We start from the raw sequence: 24,605 nt of genomic DNA on the forward strand, positions 1-24,605 counted from the left end.
ATGACCCCAAGCATACTTCCAAAGTTGTGGCAAAATGGCTTAAGGACAATAAAGTCAAGGTATTGGAGTGGCCATCACAAAGCCCTGACCTCAATCCTATAGAAAATTTGTGGGCAGAACTGAAAAAGCATGTGAGAGCAAGGAGGCCTACAAACCTGACTCAGTTACACCAGCTCTGTCAGGAGGAATGGGCCAAAATTCACCCAACTTATTGTGGTAAGCTTGTGGAAGGCTACCCGAAACGTTTGTCCCAAGTTAAACAATTTAAAGGCAATGCAACCAAATACTAATTGAGTGTATGTAAACTTCTGACCCACTGGGAATGTGATGAAAGAAATAAAATCTGAAATAAATCATTCTCTCTACTATTATTCTGACATTTCACATTCTTAAAATAAAGTGGTGATCCAAACTGACCTAAAACAGGGCATTTTTACTAGGATTAAATTAAAACAGAGTTAAAACGGAGTTTAAATGTATTTGGCTAGGGTGTATGTAAACTACCTACTTCAAATATATGTACATTACTGTATGTATACTTGGGTATTATTTTTCAATAGGAAATGTAAAAAAATAGCTGTAAAGCATCTTTAACCCATTTGACGGGGATTATCATCTCTATAGTCCTTTAAGTGTTTCCCCATAGAGAGTTCAGCGACTTTGTTTTTAGAACACAGTGCTTCTAATGACACAAGGAAAGAACGGAGTTTCTACACTTTGAGAAAATGAAACCTGGGTCTTTTCATCAGAGCGGACTTTTTTACCTCTTCATAAGAGGTGAGTGCGAGCCAGTGTGATTGCTTCTCTTTGGGCAATACACTTCAAGCCGTAGGGTCAATGAGTTTGGGTTATGAAACCCCCCATTCAGCCTCTGTTGAATCCTCAATCTGAAAACTCAAGGATGTTGGGTAATACCTCCTAATTCATCTGTGTCCTATTCAGAGCTTCTGTTTGGTGATATGGAGAAATGACACTTAGCTGTAAATGGGGCCCTTTGTTTGTATATGCAGGCAGAGCAGGATGACTGTGGGTATGGGGGAGGGGGGTGGGTGGGTGTGTACACATGGGAGTCTAATCTAGAATGTGTGTGTGTACATTAGTATTTGTTTTGCGGGCTGTATGTGTGTATAGCGTTTCGCTATATGCCCGTCGTGTGGTGTCTCGCTGTGCATTAATGTACGGAGTTTGTATGTTCTCACGGTGGCGTTTGTTGTTTAAGGGAGGACTTATGATTAGTGACTGCTTATTCGCGTGTTAGATTCCCACTGTAATTCAGTCCACATCAATGTCGCATTGAAAAATGGTTTTTAATGTAAGGTTTTGGAATAACTAGTTCAGGCAGCAACGAGCTGGCTTTAGATGCAAGACTAGGCTGAACTATTGGACTGTCACTGACGCTATGAGATTGAGGACAGGGGTGAGGGGGGGTTCCAGTTCATAGATGTACATTTCTCTCCGGGGCAGGCTTTCATTTCCTCCTCCACTCCTCTCTATCCCCTCGTTCGTTCACTCCTCCGCTCCCCTCGTTCCTCTCATTACCCTGGGCGCGTGGCGCTCCCCCTTTCCCTCCCTCTCCTCCCTCCCTCCCTCGCTGGCGGCCTGGCTTTCTTCTCTTATTAATTGGGTTTCGTTACATTAAGCCCCCTGGCCAAAAGGCCATCCTGCCAATAAAACGTTCAATTTTTAACACTTCACCGAGAGCTGGGCTGGCTGACTGACTTCCTGGGGGTTCAAACCTCTCTGGGAATAGTAATTGGTTATTTATTTAAACTTCACCCGGGTTGGTAGTGTTTTGGTGGAGAGGTAGTGGAGAGAGGAGAGTGGCGGTCCCTTTCTTTCTGTGGCCTATAAATGGAGAGACACTGGGAGGGGGACGTTTTTGGGGGGGGTGTGTTTGCTCAACTTTGTTGTGCAAAGGTCAGGCATTCCACACACACAGAGCCACTGAGAGGGAACACCTGGACAGACTATGCATGTCTCCATAGGGCTTTAGTTTGCCCCACGCCCACAGTTCTCTCTATCTAATGCCTTTGTGTTCACAGCTTTTTACAGTAGCCCTGTACGGAGTCATCAGTGGCACTGTGTCTGAGAAGTGTTTAAACAAGCTAGGAGAGGCAGGATCTGGGCTGGTTTTGCTCTCGTCTTGGTTGGTCTCCCCATTCTTTACTTTCAGATGAATTCTCTCTCAGCTGAGAAAGACTGATATAATTTCAGTAGAGGCTGAAGTGTCATGACGATCTAGTCTACATTAATGTACTGTATGTACACTGTGATTTTCCTCTGTACTGTATGTACACTGTGATTTTCCTCTGTACTGTATGTACACTGTGATTTTCCTCTGTACTGTATGTACACTGTGATTTTCCTCTGTACTGTATGTACACTGTGATTTTCCTCTGTACTGTATGTACACTGTGATTTTCCTCTGTACTGTATGTACACTGTGATTTTCCTCTGTACTGTATGTACACTGTGATTTTCCTCTATACTGTATGTACACTGTGATTTTCCTCTGTACTGTATGTACACTGAGATTTTCCTGTATACTATGTACACTGTGATTTTCCTGTATACTGTATGTACACTGTGATTTTCCTGTATATTGTATGTATTTACATTGATTGTCCTCTAACATGCTAGTATGTGCTGACTGACTCATAGACAGATTGTGTGTAGCTTGTCATCAAACAGTCCTGCCTGAAACACAGACCAAAAGGTCACGTGTGGTCAAGCAGGTGTGCAGCGGTACAGACAGCAGGATAACGCAGCGGGAATATGTGTGTGAACCGGCCAAGAAGAGTAATCGTCAAGCTAACCAGAACATTAACCTAACGTAGCAGGTGTAAAAGAAAGGCCTGAGCGGGCTCAGGCGAAACCGGAAGCATCTGGTTTTCAGGCTTCACCTCTTCTCTGCGTTCCTCCTGAAAAACAGGATGCTTCCGGTATCTTCTGACCCTCTGAGGGTGCCAACACATTCTGTTGTCTGTGGTTATACCTTTGATCTCTGTCTGTCTGTCTGTCTGTCTGTCTGTTTCTGTGTGTGTATTTACAATGGTGTTTGTTCTTGTGGCAACAGGTCACATATATTTATCTCTCTCTCTCTCTCTGCCTCTCTCTCTCTGCCTCTCTCTCTCTCTATGCCTCTCTCTCTCTCTCTCTCTCTCTATGCCTCTCTCGCTCTCTCTCTCTCTCTCTCTCTCTCTCTCTCTCTACCTCTCTCTCTCTCACTCTCTCTGTCTATGCCTCTGTCTCTCTCTCTCTCTGTCTATGCCTCTGTCTCTGTCTCTCTCTCTCTCTCTCTCTCTCTCTCTCTCTCTCTGTCTATGCCTCTCTCTCTCTCTCCCCTGCCTCCCTGCCTCCCTCCCTCCCTCCCTGCCTCCCTCCCTCCCTCCCAGAGTACGTGATTGGACTCAATCGGTAACAGTGTGTATTTTCAGGTGTGGCTGTTAAGGGCCCTTGCTGCATAACAGAACAGCAAGGAGCTGAGGAAGGGCTTTTCAGTCAGCGGATTTAGCAGCATGGGGAATCATGGGAATCTGCTACTTTAGTCTCTCCGTCCTCGATGGTTTGTGGAAACACCCCACGTGGATCCGACACACACTGATTGTAGCTACGGGCACGCTGAGTCCTCATTGCATATAAATTACAGAAGTGGGAAGCGATTATTATAAACTTCCCCTTTTTTTAGTTTTCCTTCCCCCCTCACTCGGCAGACGATGGATAATTGAGTGGAGCACAAAAGGCAAGTGGTGGGGGGGTGGGGGGGGGGGTTGGGGGGGGGGGGGGGGTGGGGGGTGGGGGGTGGGGGGTGGGGGGGGTTAGAGATGCCAAGCAGGGCAGTGGGGGAAGGAGAGGTGGTGGGGGGTGGAGAATCCCTTCCCATCTGAGACTGTACGACAATGTTAGCCAACTGTCAACTAGCGCTGTACACGGTGCAAGGAAAGGGGTGGCGATATCAGTGTTAGGCATTAGGGTTAGCAGTGTGCTTAAGGTTAGATTTCAAATCAGATTCTAGGACTTTGTGGCTATGTTGCCTAGTGACCACTGCATACATACTGAAAATGTATCAATCCCTACAAAAATGACCATTTAATTATAATCCACATAATAATTCACATTTCCTGTTGCTGCAGGATTATTTTCCTGTATGAGAAACTGATCAAATTTAGATGGAACTTCTGTATATCCATGCAAGTATATACACACACACACACACACACACACACACACACACACACACACACACACACACACACACACACACACACACACACACACACACACACACACAGACACACACACACACACATATGCACTTGCGTGCACAAACACACTGATCTGTACCAGCAGAATGACTACGCTCCCTCACATTGGTACCCATACTAGATCCTGACTCTGTGTGGAATATAACCTTAAATCTAACAACAGTGGGGTCACCCAGGAAATGAACTGGGTTGTATCTGACCACCCATCCATCTAACCTCCATCCAACCTTCTTCACACACACACACACACACACACACACACACACACACACACACACACACACACACACACACACACACACACACACACACACACACACACACACACACACACACACACACACACACACACACACACACACACACACACACACAGAGAGAGAGCAGCACGCCAAGGCATTGAGCCTCCCTGTTCTGTTACAAAACAAAGAGTTGGCGCTAGGGTTTCTCCTCTCAAACACCGTGGCTCTCTGCCAGCTCCAGTTCCGCGCAATGAATTTCTTTTCAAACCACATCTGAGGCCGCTTGAAAAGGGCCGGCCAAGCCCGGTTATAAAATTCTCAAATGGAACGTTTATTTCCAAATCCGTGCCCTCTGTCTGTCTCCGTGTGTGAAATATGAATAGAAAAGAGAACCTAAGCCTATTTCTTCCCTGACGTTAAAAAAGACCGCTGCCGCCACAGTTTGAGCCATCGTCCCGGGGGACAAGAAGGGGAGATCAAATCGCGGCGACATTGCATGACCCTCAATGGTCGTGGTCAAGTCAGAGCTGTGCAACCACTTCCTCTAACTGTGTAGTACAAAAGTATATAAAAAAAAAGTTTATTCTTTGTAAACTTGGCATGAAGCAGGGAGTGGTTTAAAGGAAGGAAGGTGCGGCTAGTCCATAAGAAGCCACCTGAACTATTAAAGTTTTAAAATGGCAGCTCCTTCAGTTGTACCCGGTCACCTCCAATGACTTGTTTTCTGGGCGAACAGAAATACACCTTCCTTCTCCTTGTGCAAGTCAAGTCCCCCAAAACTCTATGTGTCCATTTAATATTGTGACAATTTAGCATTTTATTTTGGCATCTGTATACAGACATCTTGGTGGATGGTGCTGGCTAGTGGCTAGTAGTGGAGCTATGGGTTAGTTAGAGGATGGTGCTGGCTAGTGGCTAGTAGTGGTGCTATGGTTTAGTTAGAGGATGGTGCTGGCTAGTGGCTAGTAGTGGTGCTATGGTTTAGGTAGAGGATGGTGCTGGCTAGGGGCTAGTAGTGGGCTATGGTTTAGTTAGAGGATGGTGCTGGCTAGTGTCTAATAGTGGAGCTATGGTTTAGTTAGAGGATGGTGCTGGCTAGTAGTGGGCTATGGTTTAGGTAGAGGATAGTGCTGGCTAGTGGCTAGTAGTGGTGCTATGGTTTAGCTAGAGGATTGTGCTGCTAGTAGTGGTGTTATGGTTTAGGTAGAGGATGGTGCTGGCTAGTAGTGGTGCTATGGTTTAGGTAAAGGAGGGTTCTGGCTAGTAGTGGTACTATGGTTTAGGTAGAGGATGGTGCTGGCTAGTAGTGGTGCTATGGTTTAGGTAGAGGATGGTGCTGGCTAGTAGTGATGCTATGGTTTAGGTAGAGGATGGTGCTGGCTAGTAGTGGTGCTATGGTTTAGGTAGAAGATGGTGCTGGCTAGTAGTGGTGCTATGGTTTAGGTAGAGGATGGTGCTGGCTAGTGGCTAATAGTGGTGCTATGGTTTAGGTAGAGGATGGTGCTGGCTAGTAGTGGTGCTATGGTTTAGGTAGAGGATGGTACTGGCTAGTGGCTAGTAGTGGGCTATGGTTTAGTTAGAGGATGGTGCTGGCTAGTGGCTAATAGTGGTGCTATGGTTTAGGTAGAGGATGGTACTGGCTAGTGGCTAGTAGTGGGCTATGGTTTAGTTAGAGGATGGTGCTGGCTAGTGTCTAATAGTGGAGCTATGGTTTAGTTAGAGGATGGTGCTGGCTAGTAGTGGTGCTATGGTTTAGGTAGAAGATGGTGCTGGCTAGTAGTGGTGCTATGGTTTAGGGTTTAGGTAGAGGATGGTGCTGGCTAGTGGCTAATAGTGGTGCTATGGTTTAGGTAGAGGATGGTACTGGCTAGTGGCTAATAGTGGTGCTACGGTTTAGATAGAGGATGGTACTGGCTAGTGGCTAATAGTGGTGCTACGGTTTAGTCAGAGGATGGTACTGGCTGGTAGTAGAGCTATGGTTTAGGTAGAGGATGCATATGTGCCTCCTAGATTCAGTAAAAGCTGTGTCGGTCACAGAAGCCCCCAGGTTTCCCCTGGTGGATTTAGCCTTAAGGACAGCACACAATGGAGGCACAGTTTATTAAGAAGTTGAGAGAAATGGGCTGTGACAGCTGCAACTGGGAGAGCACAAAAGAGGTCTTCTCCAATATGGTGGAGGCAAGGGCATTTCAAAAGCTCCTCGGCTTTCTCAGGTGCCAGAGAGTCCGTCAGCAAGCGGGCCGTGTTGGTTTTTCTGCCATGGGATGGAGCTGGAGATATAGGGGGAAGTGTGTGCACGGGTTTGTGTGTGTACCTGCATCAATGACTGCATGCTTGTTAAATTGTCTCATTTATATGGTTTAGGATCCTTTCTCTCTCACTCTCTCTCCATCCTCACTCTCTCTCCGTCTGTCGGAAAGAGAACCCGAAGACTGGAGAGCTTAAATGAAAATCCTCCATCCAGGTTCTTATCTCGTTCCCGCAGGGAAGCAAATGTGAGCTGAAAGGCGTAACAATTAAGAGAAGAGGGGTGAGGATGGTATAATTTTAGCCCCAGCTAGTACAGGCATGTCTCTGGCTGCTCCAGGCCCAATTCAGGCCCTCTATTTGGGAGTCCTCTTCGGTCCTCATCCTGGTGGGATAAAGTGCCATTAAAGCTATTCCAACACACAGATTATCCCCTGACCTTTGACCCTGGCTGACCTGGGTTCTCCTGGGCTTGAGACGTCAGGACTTTAGAGACAGGGTTTAGGGACTAATTAGTTGCTATGAGTGAGCTCATTTTGTTTGAAGTTGGATTGAGAATTTTTTGTAGTTGATACTCACTCTATTTTTGATCAGAACCCCTTTTTTGGGTGTTTTTCATTACTATGCAAATTAGTTCTGAAAATGTTGGACTATTTTGAGGCAGGATCCAACATTACGTAAGAGATGGTCAAGCCAAACGTACTTGATATGTGTGTGTGTGTGTGTGTGTGTGTGTGTGAGCAAAAGAGAGAGGGCTGGAGACCTGGGGGTCTTGATGCATAACCAGGCTTTGGAATCTGACACGCATGAAGGTGTGCATATCTGAGATCCACCCCACCCTACTGCTAAACCCCTGGTTAGGACATTCCCAGAGGGGGTAGGAGGAGAGGTGGTAGTTTGGTGCTAGTCTGTGAGGGGTCCGGTCCGGCAACACAGGAAATTCCAGGGGGAGTCGTGGCTCTGCCACAAATGAGCATGCTGAGATTGTCACCTTAGCACGAATCGCCTCGCTGCAAATCAAGCCAATGAAAGTTACCTAGCAGTGTTTATATATATACAGTGCCTTGCGAAAGTATTCGGCCCCCTTGAACTTTGCGACCTTTTGCCACATTTCAGGCTTCAAACATAAAGATATAAAACTGTATTTTTTTGTGAAGAATCAACAACAAGTGGGACACAATCATGAAGTGGAACGACATTTATTGGATATTTCAAACTTTTTTAACAAATCAAAAACTGAAAAATTGGGCGTGCAAAATTATTCAGCCCCCTTAAGTTAATACTTTGTAGCGCCACCTTTTGCTGCGATTACAGCTGTAAGTCGCTTGGGGTATGTCTCTATCAGTTTTGCACATTGAGAGACTGACATTTTTTCCCATTCCTCCTTGCAAAACAGCTCGAGCTCAGTGAGGTTGGATGGAGAGCATTTGTGAACAGCAGTTTTCAGTTCTTTCCACAGATTCTCGATTGGATTCAGGTCTGGACTTTGACTTGGCCATTCTAACACCTGGATATGTTTATTTTTGAACCATTCCATTGTAGATTTTGCTTTATGTTTTGGATCATTGTCTTGTTGGAAGACAAATCTTTGTCCCAGTCTCAGGTCTTTTGCAGACTCCATCAGGTTTTCTTCCAGAATGGTCCTGTATTTGGCTCCATCCATCTTCCCATCAATTTTAACCATCTTCCCTGTCCCTGCTGAAGAAAAGCAGGCCCAAACCATGATGCTGCCACCACCATGTTTGATAGTGGGGATGGTGTGTTCAGCTGTGTTGCTTTTACGCCAAACATAACGTTTTGCATTGTTGCCAAAAAGTTCAATTTTGGTTTCATCTGACCAGAGCACCTTCTTCCACATGTTTGGTGTGTCTCCCAGGTGGCTTGTGGCAAACTTTAAACGACACTTTTTATGGATATCTTTAAGAAATGGCTTTCTTCTTGCCACGCTTCCATAAAGGCCAGATTTGTGCAATATACGACTGATTGTTGTCCTATGGACAGAGTCTCCCACCTCAGCTGTAGATCTCTGCAGTTCATCCAGAGTGATCATGGGCCTCTTGGCTGCATCTCTGATCAGTCTTCTCCTTGTATGAGCTGAAAGTTTAGAGGGACGGCCAGGTCTTGGTAGATTTGCAGTGGTCTGATACTCCTTCCATTTCAATATTATCACTTGCACAGTGCTCCTTGGGATGTTAAAAGCTTGGAAAATATTTTTGTATCCAAATCCGGCTTTAAACTTCTTCACAACAGTATCTCGGACCTGCCTGGTGTGTTCCTTGTTCTTCATGATGCTCTCTGCGCTTTTAACGGACCTCTGAGACTATCACAGTGCAGGTGCATTTATACAGAGACTTGATTACACACAGGTGGATTGTATTTATCATCATTAGTCATTTAGGTCAACATTGGATCATTCAGAGATCCTCACTGAACTTCTGGAGAGAGTTTGCTGCACTGAAAGTAAAGGGGCTGAATAATTTTGCACGGCTTTTTGATTTGTTAAAAAAAGTTTGAAATATCCAATAAATGTCGTTCCACTTCATGATTGTGTCCCACTTGTTGTTGATTCTTCACAAAAAAATACAGTTTTATATCTTTATGTTTGAAGCCTGAAATGTGGCAAAAGGTCGCAAAGTTCAAGGGGGCCGAATACTTTCGCAAGGCACTGTATATATATATATATATATATATATATATATACACAGTTGAAGTCGTAGGTTTACATACACCTTAGCCAAATACATTTAAACTCAGTTTTTCACAATTCCTGACATTTAATCCTAGTAAAAATTCCCTGTTTTAGGTCAGTTAGCATCACCACTTTATTTTAAGGATGTGAAGTGTCAGAATAATAGTAGGGAGAATGATTTATTTCAGCTTTTATTTCTTTCATCACATTCCCAGTGGGCCAGAAGTTTACATACACTCAATTAGTATTTGGTAGCATTGTCTTTTAAATTGTTTAACTTTTTGGATAGCCTTCCCCAAGCTTCCCACAATAAGTGGGGTGAAATTTGGCCCATTCCTCCTGGCAGAGCAGGTGTAACTGAGTCAGGTTTTGTAGGCCTACTTGCTCGCACATGCTTTTTCAGTTCTGCCCACACATTTTCAAAAGAATTGAGGTCAGGGCTTTGTGATGGCCACTCCAATACCTTGACTTTGTTGTCCTTAAGCCATTTTGCCACAACTTTGGGAGTATGCTCGGGGTCATTGTCCATTTGGAAGAGCCATTTGCAACCAAGCTTTAACTTCCTGACTGATGTCTTGAGATGTTGCTTCAATATATCCACATAATTTTCCAACCTCATGATGCCATCTATTTTGTGAAATGCACCAGTCCCTCCTGCAGCAGAGCACCCCCACAACATGATGCTGCCACCCCCGTGCTTCACGGTTGGGATGGTGTTCTTCGGCTTGCAAGCCTCCCCCTTTTTCCTCCAAACATAACAATGGTCATTATGGCCAAACAGTTCTATTTTTGTTTCATCCAGACCAGAGGACATTTCTCCAAAAAGTACAATCTTTGTCCCCATGTGCAGTTGCAAACCGTTGTCTGGCTTTTTTTATGGCGGTTTTGCAGCAGTTGCTTCTTCATTGCTGAGCAGCCTTTCAGGTTATGTCAATATAGGACTCGTTTTACTGTGGATATAGATACTTTTGTACCTGTTTCCTCCAGCATCTTCACAAGGTCCTTTGCTGTTGTTCTGGCATTGATTTGCACTTCTTGCACCAAAGTACATTCACCTCTAGGAGACAGAACGTGTCTCCTTCCTGAGCGGTATGATGACTGCGTGATCCCATGGTGTTTAAACTTGCGTACTATTTGTACAGATGGACATGGTACCTTCAGGCATTTGGAAATTGCTCCCAAGGATGAACCAGACATGTGGAGGTCTACAATTTCTTTCTGAGGTCTTGGCTGATTTCTTTAGATTTTCCCATGATGTCAAGCTAAGAGGCACTGGGTTTGAAGGTAGGCTTTGAAATACATCCACAGGTACACCTCCAATTGACTCAAATTATGTCAATTTGCCTATCAGAAGCTTCTAAAGCCATGACATCATTTTCTGGAATTTTCCAAGCTGTTTAAAGGCGCAGTCAACTTAGTGTATGTAAACTTCTGACCCACTGGAATTGTGATACAGTGAATTATAAGTGAAATAATCTGTCTGTAAACAATTGTTGGAAAAATTACTTGTGTCATGCACATAGTAGATGTGCTAACCGACTTGCCAAAACTATAGTTTGTTAACAAGAAATTTGTGGAGTGGTTGAAAAACAAGTTTTAATGACTCCAACCTAAGTGTATGTAAACTTCCAACTTTAACTGTATATACATACAGTATATATATGTTTGTTTGTTTAGGGATAGCATTTGTTTAGGGATAGCATTTGTTTAGGGATAGCATTTGTTTAGGGATAGCATTTGTTTAGGGATAGCATTTGTTTAGGGATAGCATTTGTTTAGGGATAGCATTTGTTTAGGGATAGCATTTGTTTAGGGATAGCATTTGTTATATGTTGGGCAAGATTGGGTGTAGTCAAAATGTGCAGGATGGGTTGATGGATGCCTTTCAGATCAAGCGTATAGCCTTCTGAAATATCATGCTATACGTTTACCCATCATTCTTATACACACCCGAATAGATTGATCGTTTTTTCAGACAAAGCCGTATATCCTTTAGAAATTCTGTTTTGGCTCTACAAGTCAATCAGGTCCAGGGTCAGTGCTGGGTGCTCTGATTGTGAGTAGTAGATTTAGCATGGCTAAGCAGTACCATGTGTTCAGTGCTGTTGGAGCGTGTAAGCGGCTGGGTTGGAGGGGCAGGCCTCTGTGGGGGGTGCAGGCCTCTGTGATTCAGCCTAAGGGTGGGGGGTGGTAGGGAATTGGGTGCTGTGGCCAGACCACTGCTGACGTGATTAACCCTGCCTTTTGGTTCTACTTCAGACGCCTCTATGAGATCTCTCTCTCGTCCTCTCTCTCGTTCTCTCTCTCCTTCCCTTTCTTGTCCTTCTCTTTCAATTCAAGGGGCTTTTTTGGCATGGGAAACATGTTATTTCTCTCTCTCGTCCTCCTTCCGTGTCTTGTCATCCTTCCCTCTTTCTCTTGCCCTATCATCACCCCTCCTCCATCGCTCATCCCTCCTTCGCTCCTCCTTCCCCCGGCTCTGGCTCTGTAATGAACTCCTCTTATTCACCGGCTAATGACTGCCTTTGATCTCACTGCTAAGACCTCTGCTCTAACGCTACCCTGTGGGGCTTTCTCTTTCACTCTCCCCCTTCTTTCCAACCCCCTCTGCCCTTAGGCAGGAAATAGGGGCAGTACTCACTGACCAAGGCTAAACAAAGTTTTGAGGTGTTGGGGAAAGGCTGGAAGGGGAGTACATTGAGACCTCCCTCTGCCCTTAGGCAGGAAATAGGGGCAGTACTCACTGACCAAGGCTAAACAAAGTTTTGAGGTGTTGGGGAAAGGCTGGAAGGGGAGTACATTGAGACCTCCCTTGCGGGAAGGTGTTTTATTTTTTACTGTGCCATTAAAGCCCCCATCCAGTCTTTTTTTAATATGATTTTTTTGCATCATGTGTTTAATAAATCACTGTTTATTTCAGGAAAATAACTCCATGCCACTTGAGCAAAATATATTTGTAATAATTTATTTCCCTGAGCCTCCTTTTGCCATTGAAATGCTCAGTCTGATCGTATGGGTGTGTTGATACAAATTTAAATATATTTACATACACAACCCTGATTGTCAGATAAGATCGTTTAGAGACTCTAGAGCCTACCGCAGTTACCCCTTCAAAGTAGGAGGATACATATGCAAATAAAAGATTACTTACTGGTCATTGGTTAGAATAATCAGATCAAATTGTGATGTCATGCCGTTGGCCAGAAACTCCATGCCACCTAAACAGGCTGAAATTCCAGGGGGGTTTACATTTCCAAAATCTGTTACACTAAAAGAGCATTTTCACAATTTCAGTCTTATTTCGACCTCATGGTGTGGAAATATAATTAAAAACAGGAAAATTGTGACTGCACCACCCCTTTCATCTTACCAGATCCTTTGTGTGTGTGTGTGTGTGTGTGTGTGTGTGTGTGTGTGTGTGTGTGTGTGTGTGTGTGTGTGTGTGTGTGTGTGTGTGTGTGTGTGTGTGTGTGTGTGGGCTACACAAATCACCAAACGGCCGTACCCTTGTCATTTGAGAGAGGGCCGGGACTTGATTTTACACTGTAAAACTCTGTAAATGCTAGCTGCTAACTGAAATGAGGAAAGGTAATGTAATTCCTTGTTTAATGTGCTCGGCCTCTCTCATTGTGTCTCTCTCTCCCTCTCCATTCCAGTCCAATAAGGTTCCGGTGGTACAGCCGTCCCATGCGGTCCATCCGCTCACCCCCCTCATCACCTACAGCGACGAACATTTCGCCCCCGGACCCCACTCCGGACACCACCCCCAGGACGTCAACCCCAAACAAGGTAGGCAATGCCCCCCTCCCCTCAAATCACTAAAGCAGTGGACATCATTAACCATGGTAACACAAAGGAGACACATTTTGTACACACATTTTTTACATCCCTGTCAGTGAGCATTTCTCTTTTGCCAAGATAATCCATCCACCTGACAGGTGCTGCATATCAAGAAGTTCATTAAACTGCATGATCATTACACACCTTGTGCTGGGGTCATTCAAAGGCCACTCTAAAACGTGCAGTTTTGTCACACAACACGATGCCACAGATGTCTCATGTTTTGAGGGAGCGTGCAATTTGCATGCTGACTGCAGGAATGTCCACCAGAGCTGTTGCCAGAGAATTCAATGTCCATTTCTCTACCATAAGACACCGCCAACATCGTTTTAGAGAATTTGGCAGTACGTCCAACCGGCCTCACAACCGCAGACCCCATGTAACCACGCCAGCCCAGGACCTCCACATCCGGCTTCTTCACCTGCGGGATCGTCTGAGACCAGCCACCCGGATGGCTGATAGAACTGTGGGTTTGCACAACGAAGAATAGTCACAAACTGTCTCATAGAAGCTCATGCAGTTCTGCGTTGTAACCGACTTCAGTGGGTAAATGCTCACCTGTGATGCCCACTGGCGCGCTGGAGAAGTGTGCTCTTCACTGATGAATCCCGGTTCGTCTGTACCGGGCAGATGGCGTCATGTGGGCGAGCTGTTTGCTGACGTCAACATGTGTTCCCCATGGTGGCGGTGGGGTTATGGAAGGGACAGGCATAAGCTACGTATAATTAACACAGCATTTTATCGATGGCATTTTGAATGCACAGAGATACCGTGACGAGATCCTGAGGCCCATTGTTGTGCCATTCATTCGCCGCCATGTTTCAGCATGATAATGCACGACCCCATGTCGCAAGGATCTGTACTCAATTTCTGGAAGCTGAAAATGTCCCAGTTCTTCCATGGAAGATAGAATACTGCATACTCACCAGATATGTCACCCATTGAACATGTTTGGGATGCTCCAGTTCCCGCCAATATCCAGCAACTTCGCACAGCCATGAGGCAAATGGTGGTCACACTAGTACTGACTCGTTTTCTGATCCACACCCTACTTTTTTTTAAAGGTATCTGTGTATTTCTGTATTCCCAGTCATGTGAAATCCATAGAATCTATTTCAATTGACAGATTTTCCTAATATGAACTGTAACTCAGTAAAATTGTTGAAATTGTTGCACGTTTTTTATATTTTGTTCAGTGTAGTAAAGATTTTCACATCACACCGTATTCATCACTACCCATCTCCACAAAGAGGCATGAAGCCAAAGCTATTCCTCAGAGGGAAATGCAACATATAAGTTCACCCAGCCACCTACACAAGGTGGTTGGGTGACGTTCTGTCTCAGAGAAAGAAAACTAGAACACATTCCTCCACACAGCGTATCACATCTTCCCACCTACCTGAATGAAGCAGAGCTCCTCAGACAGGCAAGGCTGTCGGGGATTTACCACCCTGCACTGCTGAAAACCCTTTTCTTTCTTCTCTATCGTTCTTTATCTTTCTCTACTCTCTTTTCTACCCCTCCATTTGTCACCCTATATAATACTATTTCCCTGTCTGTCTGGGTAAAAACGTCACAGTAAAACCCCTGACAGACTGTCTGTCTGGGTAAAAACGTCACAGTAAAACCCCTGACAGACTGTCTGTCTGGGTAAAAACATCACAGTAAAACCCCTGACAGACTGTCTGTCTGGGTAAAAACGTCACAGTAAAACCCCTGACAGACTGTCTGTCTGGGTAAAAACGTCACAGTAAAACCCCTGACAGACTGTCTGTCTGGGTAAAAACGTCACAGTAAAACCCCTGACAGACTGTCTGTCTGGGTAAAAACGTCACAGTAAAACCCCTGACAGACTGTCTGTCTGGGTAAAAACGTCACAGTAAAACCCCTGACAGGCTGTCTGTCTGGGTAAAAACGTCACAGTAAAACCCCTGACAGACTGTCTGTCTGGGTAAAAACGTCACAGTAAAACCCCTGACAGGCTGTCTGTCTGGGTAAAAACGTCACAGTAAAACCCCTGACAGGCTGTCTGTCTGGGTAAAAACGTCACAGTAAAACCCCTGACAGACTGTCTGTCTGGGTAAAAACGTCACAGTAAAACCCCTGACAGACTGTCTGTCTGGGTAAAAACGTCACAGTAAAACCCCTGACAGACACTAGAGCATAAAGGCAGTTGGAAAGCCCAGGCACAGTCAGGGTGAGACTTTGGCAGAGGTTCATAGGTCTTGTACTGGTCTGGCCCCGGCACTCCATATGCGCTCCCCTCCCCTCTTCCTTCCGGCTGCCACGCACCGCCCCCTACTTAAAAGCAGGAGGCAGACCAGACAGGATGCGATGTGTGATGACGGGGACGGGGCAGTTGAGTAAATAATCCAATATGGCCACCATACACCAGCTCCATCCAGACATCGTAGTGATCTTATGTACCTGTACACAGCAGGACAACTGAATAGGAAAGTCATTCACTTCCCTTGTAGCTACAGGATTTCTTTACAGTAATGCTTTCCATAGGGCTCTGTTTTTTTAACGTTTTGGTCCTTGTTTACAGTCCTCATACATTTTGGTCTGAGTAGTCCCCAGGGATTGAGTATGAGAGTTGATGATAAAACATAGCACAGGATGTAGTTATATGAAGAAACCGCTGGAGGAGATCCGAGTCTGAATCGATCCACACACTCCCATACCCTCTACTGGTCCATGTAGAAGAGATGTGCTAGATGAATTAGCTGTAAATGAAGTCCCCTGGCATTTCCAGGTCTAGATACTAAGCTAAAGATATGTAGGAAGCAGAGAGGGTAGTCTCTATCATCTCTCTCTCTCTCTCTATCCATCTCTCTCTCTCACTATCCATCTCTCTCTCTCTCTATCCATCTCTCTCTCTCTCTCTATCCATCTCTCTCTCTCTCTCTCTATCTCTCTCTCTCTCTCTCTCTCTCTCTCTCTCTCTCTCTACCCATCTCTCTCTCTCTCTCTCTCCCTTTCTATCACACTTTTGCCTTCTCGTTCTCTTGCTCACTCGCTCTCTCTCATTTTCATCAGCCAATCGGCTCGCTGCACTCCATAGCTGGATCAGGACTTTGATCTTCTCGTTAATTATTTAAGAAATCATGGATGTTCTCATTATGGGTCCTAATAAGATGTAATATGTGCCGGGCGGTAACGTTGGATCGAAAGTCAAACTCCGGAGCCCTTTGAACAGACTTCAGACTTCACATTGTAATTTACAATGAAAAAATGTAACACTTACAATATCATATTTTAATACGAGATCATATTTTGAAATACAAGTTGTGTCTACACGTGGATAAGGTTCTGAAAATCATTCAGATGAGAACGTGAACGAGTAATTACGCACCTTTTTAGTGCCTTGAGTGACCGTGTTAACACTGAGCTCCCTTCACTCCATCTCTATCTCTCCCTCACTCTCTCCCTTCCCTCCTGACTTTCCTATCCTTCACTACCTTCTCACTTTCCCTCCGCCCCTTGCTCCTTACCCTTCCTTACATCCCCCATTCTTCTTTCTCCCCTTCCTTCCCTCCCTCCCTAGTGCCCTACAGAGCACCCTGAGAGTGGGGTGGTGAATAAGTGGGCTGGGGGTGCTGGAATCCAGCGTTGCTACAGTGGCTTTGGAGATAAGCCTCCTCTCTCTGCCGCTCCGAGGGAGTTAGACCCCTACAGACTGCAGCCTGAGAAGAAAGAGGGGGGGTGGAGAGAAGGGGGGGGGCATGGGTCCATCTGGGATTAGGAGATGGTGTTAATCTGGAGGCGTTTGCCTTCTTCCTCTTCAATGTGTGTGTGTGTGTGTGTGTCACTGTAGGGCCTTTTACACGGGCCTACACAGCACTCCCTTGACCATAGCTCCCAGTCTGACAGATCCATTTACCTTAATTTCCTTCACCCTCCCTCTCCTCCCTCTCTCCCTCCTTCCATCCCAGTTTAACTTCTCGCCAGCCTCTACAACAAGCTGAGGGAGGCTAAGAGCCCTTGACCTTGAAGCCCAAGAGGCCTAGCGTTGATGAAGAGAGGGAGAGCTTAGCTGTGTTGAGGATCCAGTGACAGGGCAGGGCCCCAGTGAATGCTCTCTGTAGGGAGCATTACAAGAAGCACAGAGAGAGACTGGCCTTAATGAACACTCTGACTGGAGGGACTAGAAGGCTACATGGGGGGGGACTAGAGGGACAAGAGGGCTACATGGGGGGGACTAGAGGGACTGGAGGGACTAGAGGGACTAGAAGGCTACATGGGGGGGACTAGAGGGACTAGAAGGCTACATGGGGGGGACTAGAGGGACAAGAGGGCTACATGGGGGGGACTAGAGGGACTAGAGAGCTACATGGGGGGGACTAGAGGGACAAGAGGGCTACATGGGGGGGACTAGAGGGTTACATGGGGGTGGGCTAGAGGGACAAGAGGGCTACATGGGGGGGACTAGAGGGACTAGAGGGCTACATGGGGGTGGGCTAGAGGGACTGGAGGGATACATGGGGGGACTAGAGGGACTAGAGGGCTACATGGGGGTGGGCTAGAGGGACAAGAGGGTTACATGGGGGGGACTAGAGGGACTAGAGGGCTACATGGGGGGGACTAGAGGGACTAGAAGGCTACATGGGGGGGATTAGAGGGACTAGAGGGCTACATGGGGGGGACTAGAGGGACAAGAGGGCTACATGGGGGGGACTAGAGGGACTAGAGAGCTACATGGGGGGGACTAGAGGGACAAGAGGGCTACATGGGGGGGACTAGAGGGACTAGAGGGCTACATGGGGGGGACTAGAGGGACAAGAGGGCTACATGGGGGGGACTAGAGGGACTAGAGAGCTACATGGGGGGGACTAGAGGGACTAGAAGGCTACATGGGGGGGACTAGAGGGACAAGAGGGCTACATGGGGGGGACTAGAGGGACTAGAGAGCTACATGGGGGGGACTAGAGGGACAAGAGGGCTACATGGGGGGGACTAGAGGGTTACATGGGGGTGGGCTAGAGGGACAAGAGGGCTACATGGGGGGGACTAGAGGGACTAGAGGGCTACATGGGGGTGGGCGAGAGGGACTGGAGGGATACATGGGGGGACTAGAGGGACTAGAGGGCTACATGGGGGTGGGCTAGAGGGACAAGAGGGTTACATGGGGGGGACTAGAGGGACTAGAGGGCTACATGGGGGGGACTAGAGGGACTAGAGGGCTACATGGGGGGGATTAGAGGGACTAGAGGGCTACATGGGGGTTGGCTAGAGGGACAAGAGAGCTACATGGGGGGGACTAGAGGGACAAGAGGGCTACATGGGGGTGGGCTAGAGGGACAAGAGGGCTACATGGGGGGGACTAGAGGGACTAGAGGGCTACATGGGGGTGGGCTAGAGGGACTGGAGGGCTACATGGGGGGACTAGAGGGACTAGAGGGCTACATGGGGGGGACTAGAGGGACTAGAGGGCTACATGGGGGGGACTAGAGGGACTAGAGGGCTACATGGGGGTGGGCTAGAGGGACTGGAGGGCTACATGGGGGGACTAGAGGGACTAGAGGGCTACATGGGGGTGGGCTAGAGCGACAAGAGGGCTACATGGGGGGGACAAGAGGGACTAGAGGGCTACATGGGGGGGACTAGAGGGACTAGAGGGCTACATGGGGGGGGACTAGAGGGACTAGAGGGCTACATGGGGGTTGGCTAGAGGGACAAGAGAGCTACATGGGGGGGACTAGAGGGACTAGAGGGCTACATGGGGGTGGGCTAGAGGGACAAGAGGGCTACATGGGGGGGACTAGAGGGACTAGAGGGCTACATGGGGGTGGGCTAGAGGGACAAGAGGGCTACATGGGGGGTGGGCTAGAGGGACTGGAGGGCTACATGGGGGGACTAGAGGGACTAGAGGGCTACATGGGGGGGACTAGAGGGACAAGAGGGCTACATGGGGGGGGACTAGATGGACTAGAGGGCTACATCGGGGGGACTAGAGGGACAAGAGGACTACATGGGGGGTGGGCTAGAGGGACTGGAGGGCTACATGGGGGGGAGTAGAGGGACTAGAAGGCTACATGGGGGGGACTAGAGGGACTGGAGGGCTACATGGGGGGGACTAGAGGGACTAGAAGGCTACGTGGGGGGGAGTAGAGGGACTAGAAGGCTACATGGGGGGGGGGGGGGGGGATAGAGGGACTAGAGGGCTACATGGGGGAGACTAGAGGGACAAGAGGACTGCATGGGGGGTGGGCTAGAGGGACTGGAGGGCCACATGGGGGGACTAATGGGACTGGAGGGCTACATGGAGGGACTAGAGGGACTGGAGGGCTACATGGGGGGACTAGAGGGACTGGAGAGACTAGAGGGCTACATGGGGGGACTAGAGGGACTGGAGGGCCACATGGGGGGGACTAGAGGGACAAGAGGACTACATTGGGGGTGGGCTATAGGGACTGGAGGGCTACATAAGGGGGACTAGAGGGACTGGAGGGCTACATGGGGGGGGGCTAGAGGGACAAGAGGACTACATGGGGGGTGGGCTAGAGGGACTGGAGGGCCACATGGGGGGACTAATGGGACTGGAGGGCTACATGGAGGGACTAGAGGGACTGGAGGGCTACATGGGGGACTAGAGGGACTGGAGAGACTAGAGGGCTACATGGGGGGACTAGAGGGACTGGAGGGCCACATGGGTGGGACTAGAGGGACAAGAGGACTACATTGGGGGTGGGCTATAGGGACTGGAGGGCTACATAAGGGGGACTAGAGGGACTGGAGGGCTACATGGGGGGTGGGCTAGAGGGACTGGAGGGCTACATGGGGGGGACTAGAGGGACTGGAGGGCCACATGGGGGGACTAATGGGACTGGAGGGCTACATGGAGGGACTAGAGGGACTGGAGGGCTACATGGGGGGACTAGAGGGACTGGAGGGACTAGAGGGCTACATGGGGGGACTAGAGGGACTGGAGGGCCACATGGGGGGACTGGAGGGCTACATGGAGGGACTAGAGGGACTGGAGGGCCGCATGGGGGGACTAGAGGGACTGGAGGGCTACATGGGGGGACTAGAGGGACTGGAGGGACTAGAGGGCTACATGGGGGGACTAGAGGGACTAGAGGGACTGGAGGGCCACATGGGGGGACTAGAGGGACTGGAGGGACTAGAGGGCTACATGGGGGGACTAGAGGGACTAGAGGGACTGGAGGGCCACATGGGGCAAATGTGAACCTTTCTGTATCTATTATAATTATACACACTTGGCACACACACGTACAATTCATATACTGAATTCCAACGCTGCATGGCACAGATGTCCTTGTCATGTCAGTGACATGCAGGATCAAACCATTCAAAGATGCTGGAGAAACCATTCAAAAGATGGAAGTGTACACACACACACAAATAATACTGGGTGGTTACCCCTCATTCACGGTCATTAAATGTTCTAACAATAATGTACAGTATCAATAACAAGCAAGTCTCCAAACACTTACAATATGGTGTCTAATACAGCAACATTTCAACAACGTTGGGACAACGCGTTATCTTCATGGTCGGGTCATTGAATGCATGTTCTGTTCCTTTTCATACAGGACAGTACCACTCATCCTGTCTCTCTACAGGCATGCAGCGGCATCACCCCGGGCCAGACATGACCAACTTCTACCCCCTCTCCCCTGGAGGAGTGGGACAGATCACGCCCCCACTGGGATGGTACGTTTAGGATGACACACACACACACACACACACACACACACACACATACACACACACACACACACACACACACACAACCACCCAACCAACAAGAGAAGATTGAGACCAACTATATACAGTACTGTACATGTGGATCCATTGAGAAGGGTGACCAGACAGACAGACAGGCACACAGAGGGGAAATAGAGACCTTGGACTCTGTCTCATCAGTGCTGTGGCCTCACCACACTGGTTCTCCCTGTGCCCAGCACATGTCCCACAGACCAGTCCAACAGACAGCCCCATACGTGCTCCCGCATATTCAGCTGTCTATTTAGCTGCTCAAAAGACTCCTGTGTCAGCGGCTCCCTCTGAGCTGCACTATGTTACTCGCTCTCGTATGAGGCCTCGCTCGCTCTCTCGCTCTCTCTCTCTCTCTCTCTCTCCTACTCTCTCTCTCTCTCTCTCTCTCTCTCTCTCTCCTACTCTCTCTCTCTCTCTCTCCTACTCTCTCTCTCTCTCTCTCTCTCTCTCTCCTACTCTCTCTCTCTCTCTCTCTCTCTCTCTCTCTCTCTACTCTCTCTCTCTCTCTCTCTCTCTCTCACTCTCTCTCTCTCCCCTGGATTCTTTATTGCCATATCTCTCTTTCCTTCTCATTTCTCCTTCCCCCTTCTCTGGTTGGTACATGCCAGGACAGTCCTGGTATAGACAGGAGAGGCTTTGGACCCAGATGCTTCCCTACTGTGTTTTTCTCAAACCTCTCTCCTGTGTTTTCTTTGAATATCTTTGAACTCTTACTTCACCTAGTGTGAGTATGTTGGGGAGAGAGAGAGGACGAGGTTCTAAAATTATTGCATGGGTTCTTGTTCCAGGTTCTCCCACCACATGGTCCCCGGTCCCCCCGGCCCCCACGCCACAGGGATCCCCCACCCGGCCATCGTCAACCCCCAGGTCAAACACGAGCCCCAGCACGACAACGACCTGATGCACATGTGAGTCCCCCAAACAGTGGCCCTGTCTGGGTCCACTTCATACAGGGCTCAAACAAACCCTCATACGCCCCTCTCTACTGTTCTGCTGAAAACACACATTCCTACCAAAACACACCTCACTATTCTACTCCTTATCGTATTAGCAGCACATTGAGTTCAGGATACTTCCAGGTATTTGGCCACTCAACCACATGTCCCAACAACTCAGCAGTCCAGCCTCCCTTCTCTCCTATCACCTTGATGTGAGGAGATAAGCAACAAGGGACTCATAGAGCTGATAAGGGACCACCACGCTTCATTTGGCCCCTGGCATCACAACATGCATACCAACAGAGAGAGAGACACACACACACACACACACACACACACACACACACACACACACACACACACACACACACACACACACACACACACACACACACACACACAGAGACACACAGAGACACACAGAGACAGAGACACACGCACACAGAAACGGAGAGACACACAGAGACAGAGACACACACACCACACACAGACACACATCAAGGCCCTGTGACTCTAGAGCTACTAAGCGATTGGCAGTGTGTGTGCTGGGGGGGAAGGTTTAGTTGCCATTACTGGTGAAGTAATCTCTCTCTCCGCTTGAAAGCTCCAAGACTGTATGACTGTACATGATTAAAGATTCCTGGCGTGGCGGAAACGCCTCGCACGCACACACCCTCGCTCCCAATTGGCTGAAGTGAAACAGACCCCTTGCCGTTTGTTCTCACACTCCGGAGGCGCCCAGTTTCACCGTCGCAACCCTCCCTCCTCTGCCCCCCTCTCTTTGTTTTAGCACCGCCGCCATGCCCTTCTTCTTCTTTACCTCGCTCCCTTGTTCTTTTCTCGCCAATTGTTTTGCCAGGAAGCCTCAGCACCAGGATCAGAGGAAGGAGCAGGAGCCCAAGAGACCCCACATCAAGAAGCCGCTGAATGCCTTCATGCTGTACATGAAGGAGATGAGGGCCAACGTGGTGGCAGAGTGCACGCTCAAGGAGAGCGCCGCCATCAACCAGATCCTGGGACGGAGGGTACGTATGCGAGAACCCAGGATAGAGCACCCTGACTGGGGTGGAGAACGGTTAACCACCCCTTGTTCTGTAATCACGGGTCTGAAACCGTGACAATGTGATGATGTGTGCCAGGGAAACGGCCATAAGACACCGTTTGTGTTCCTGTGTTAACCATAACCACCTGACAGCATCTCTCGTTCAGCTAGAGGGCTTCGAGATCATGATGATGTTATATGATGTACTGGTTTATCTTTTGTTTCGTATGTAACGTAAGTGCCTTAGTGTGTTTGGACCCCAGGAAGAGAAGCTGCTGCCTTGGCAACAGCCAATGAGGATCCCTAATAAATACAAAAACAAATGATGTCATAATGGGTGGACTGGTTAGAGGTTCCAAGACCTTTCTCTGGATTCTCTTTCTATGTTTGAGATGTTCCTTCAACTCTTCCACATCAAGGTCCTTCAAGGGACTAATCCCGATGACCATCTCCTTGTCCTAACCTGTTACTTCCCCTCATCAGACAGATCCACTTTCTACCTGACTGACTAGCGGACATTCCACCAAATGGGTTTTTTCTTTAAACTTACCGTAGATAATAATAGTGTGGTTTGGAAATGACAAAATGTGTTCCTTTTGAGACTGGGAGTAGAAGAAAGAAAGTGAATGAGAAAGAGGCCGATAGAAGGTGTTTAAAGCCTTAACAGAAAGCCCTGGTGTTTGGGCCAGCCAGTCACAGCAGAGCTCTGTTTGCGGCCTGTGTTTGGTAATTGCCCGCTGACATAGTCTGAAACAAAAGCGCCGCTAAATTGGAACCAGTGTTTTGATATGAAATCAAAGTATTTTTCTCTTTCTCTCTCTTGCCCATATGCTAATCTCTTCATCATGTTCGCCCCCTTTAAAAACAAAAATGATTCCCTATTTTTTTTTACCAAGCGTTTGTACATTTTTGTAAAGGAATTTTTTTCTGTAGCAAAACACTAGCACCCGTGTCTTTGGAGGGATCTTTGGAGGGAACTTGAAAGTGCAGACCAGTAATTGACTGTGTGGTGTTTTTTCTTTTTTCTCTCTCGTACTGAATCAGTGGCATGCTTTATCCAGAGAAGAGCAAGCTAAGTATTACGAATTAGCCCGCAAGGAACGGCAGCTCCACATGCAGCTCTACCCAGGCTGGTCCGCCAGAGATAATTATGTAAGTATCATATAGAAACGGATTGGCAGCGGAGAGGTGTGTTTGTGTGTGGGATTTTTGTCTACTGGGATTGTATTTTTCTGACTGGGGTTCAAATAGTATTTGAAATCTTTCAATTACTTTTGAGTGTTTGAGTTTGCCTGGAGTGCCAGATAAGCAGGGTTTGCACTTTTGGGGCTATTCCATTGGTCATATTTATCCAGGCAAGGTTGATCAAGCACCGCTAAAGTATTTAAAAGATTTAAAATGCTCTTTGAACCCAGGCCTGTTCAGTTTTGATGTAGGCTATATGTTGTTTACGAATTTCAGAACAGTAGCTAGTATTCTGTGTTAGATTTCTAAAGACAATGCTAGCTACAACATTCTAATAAACATTAGCCTTTTCCATGATAATGGTGTCCATTTTTAGCTGCTATGCTACAGCCTAATGTGTAATTCATAGCACTC

At 47.7% G+C, this 24,605-nt stretch overlaps 1 protein-coding gene across 14 annotated transcripts in view; it reads left to right on the forward strand.

Annotated features, from left to right (window-relative positions):
* Positions 1–24,605, forward strand: part of LOC139419062 (lymphoid enhancer-binding factor 1-like) — a 58,043-nt gene that overhangs the window by 18,607 nt on the left and 14,831 nt on the right. For 8 of the 14 annotated variants that reach the window (XM_071168951.1, XM_071168961.1, XM_071168956.1 and 5 more), the window contains exons 4-8: positions 13,100–13,232; positions 20,840–20,960; positions 21,815–21,934; positions 22,815–22,989; positions 24,051–24,158. In XM_071168951.1, the coding sequence (XP_071025052.1) occupies positions 13,100–13,232; positions 20,840–20,960; positions 21,815–21,934; positions 22,815–22,989; positions 24,051–24,158 (657 nt within the window). The remainder of the gene's footprint in view (positions 1–13,099; positions 13,233–20,839; positions 20,961–21,814; positions 21,935–22,814; positions 22,990–24,050; positions 24,159–24,605) is intronic. The other 6 variants (XM_071168959.1, XM_071168964.1, XM_071168960.1 and 3 more) reach the window with 3 other exon arrangements.

The sequence above is a fragment of the Oncorhynchus clarkii genome, chromosome 10, assembly GCF_045791955.1.
Source record: "Oncorhynchus clarkii lewisi isolate Uvic-CL-2024 chromosome 10, UVic_Ocla_1.0, whole genome shotgun sequence".
NCBI classification, from domain to species: domain Eukaryota; kingdom Metazoa; phylum Chordata; class Actinopteri; order Salmoniformes; family Salmonidae; genus Oncorhynchus; species Oncorhynchus clarkii.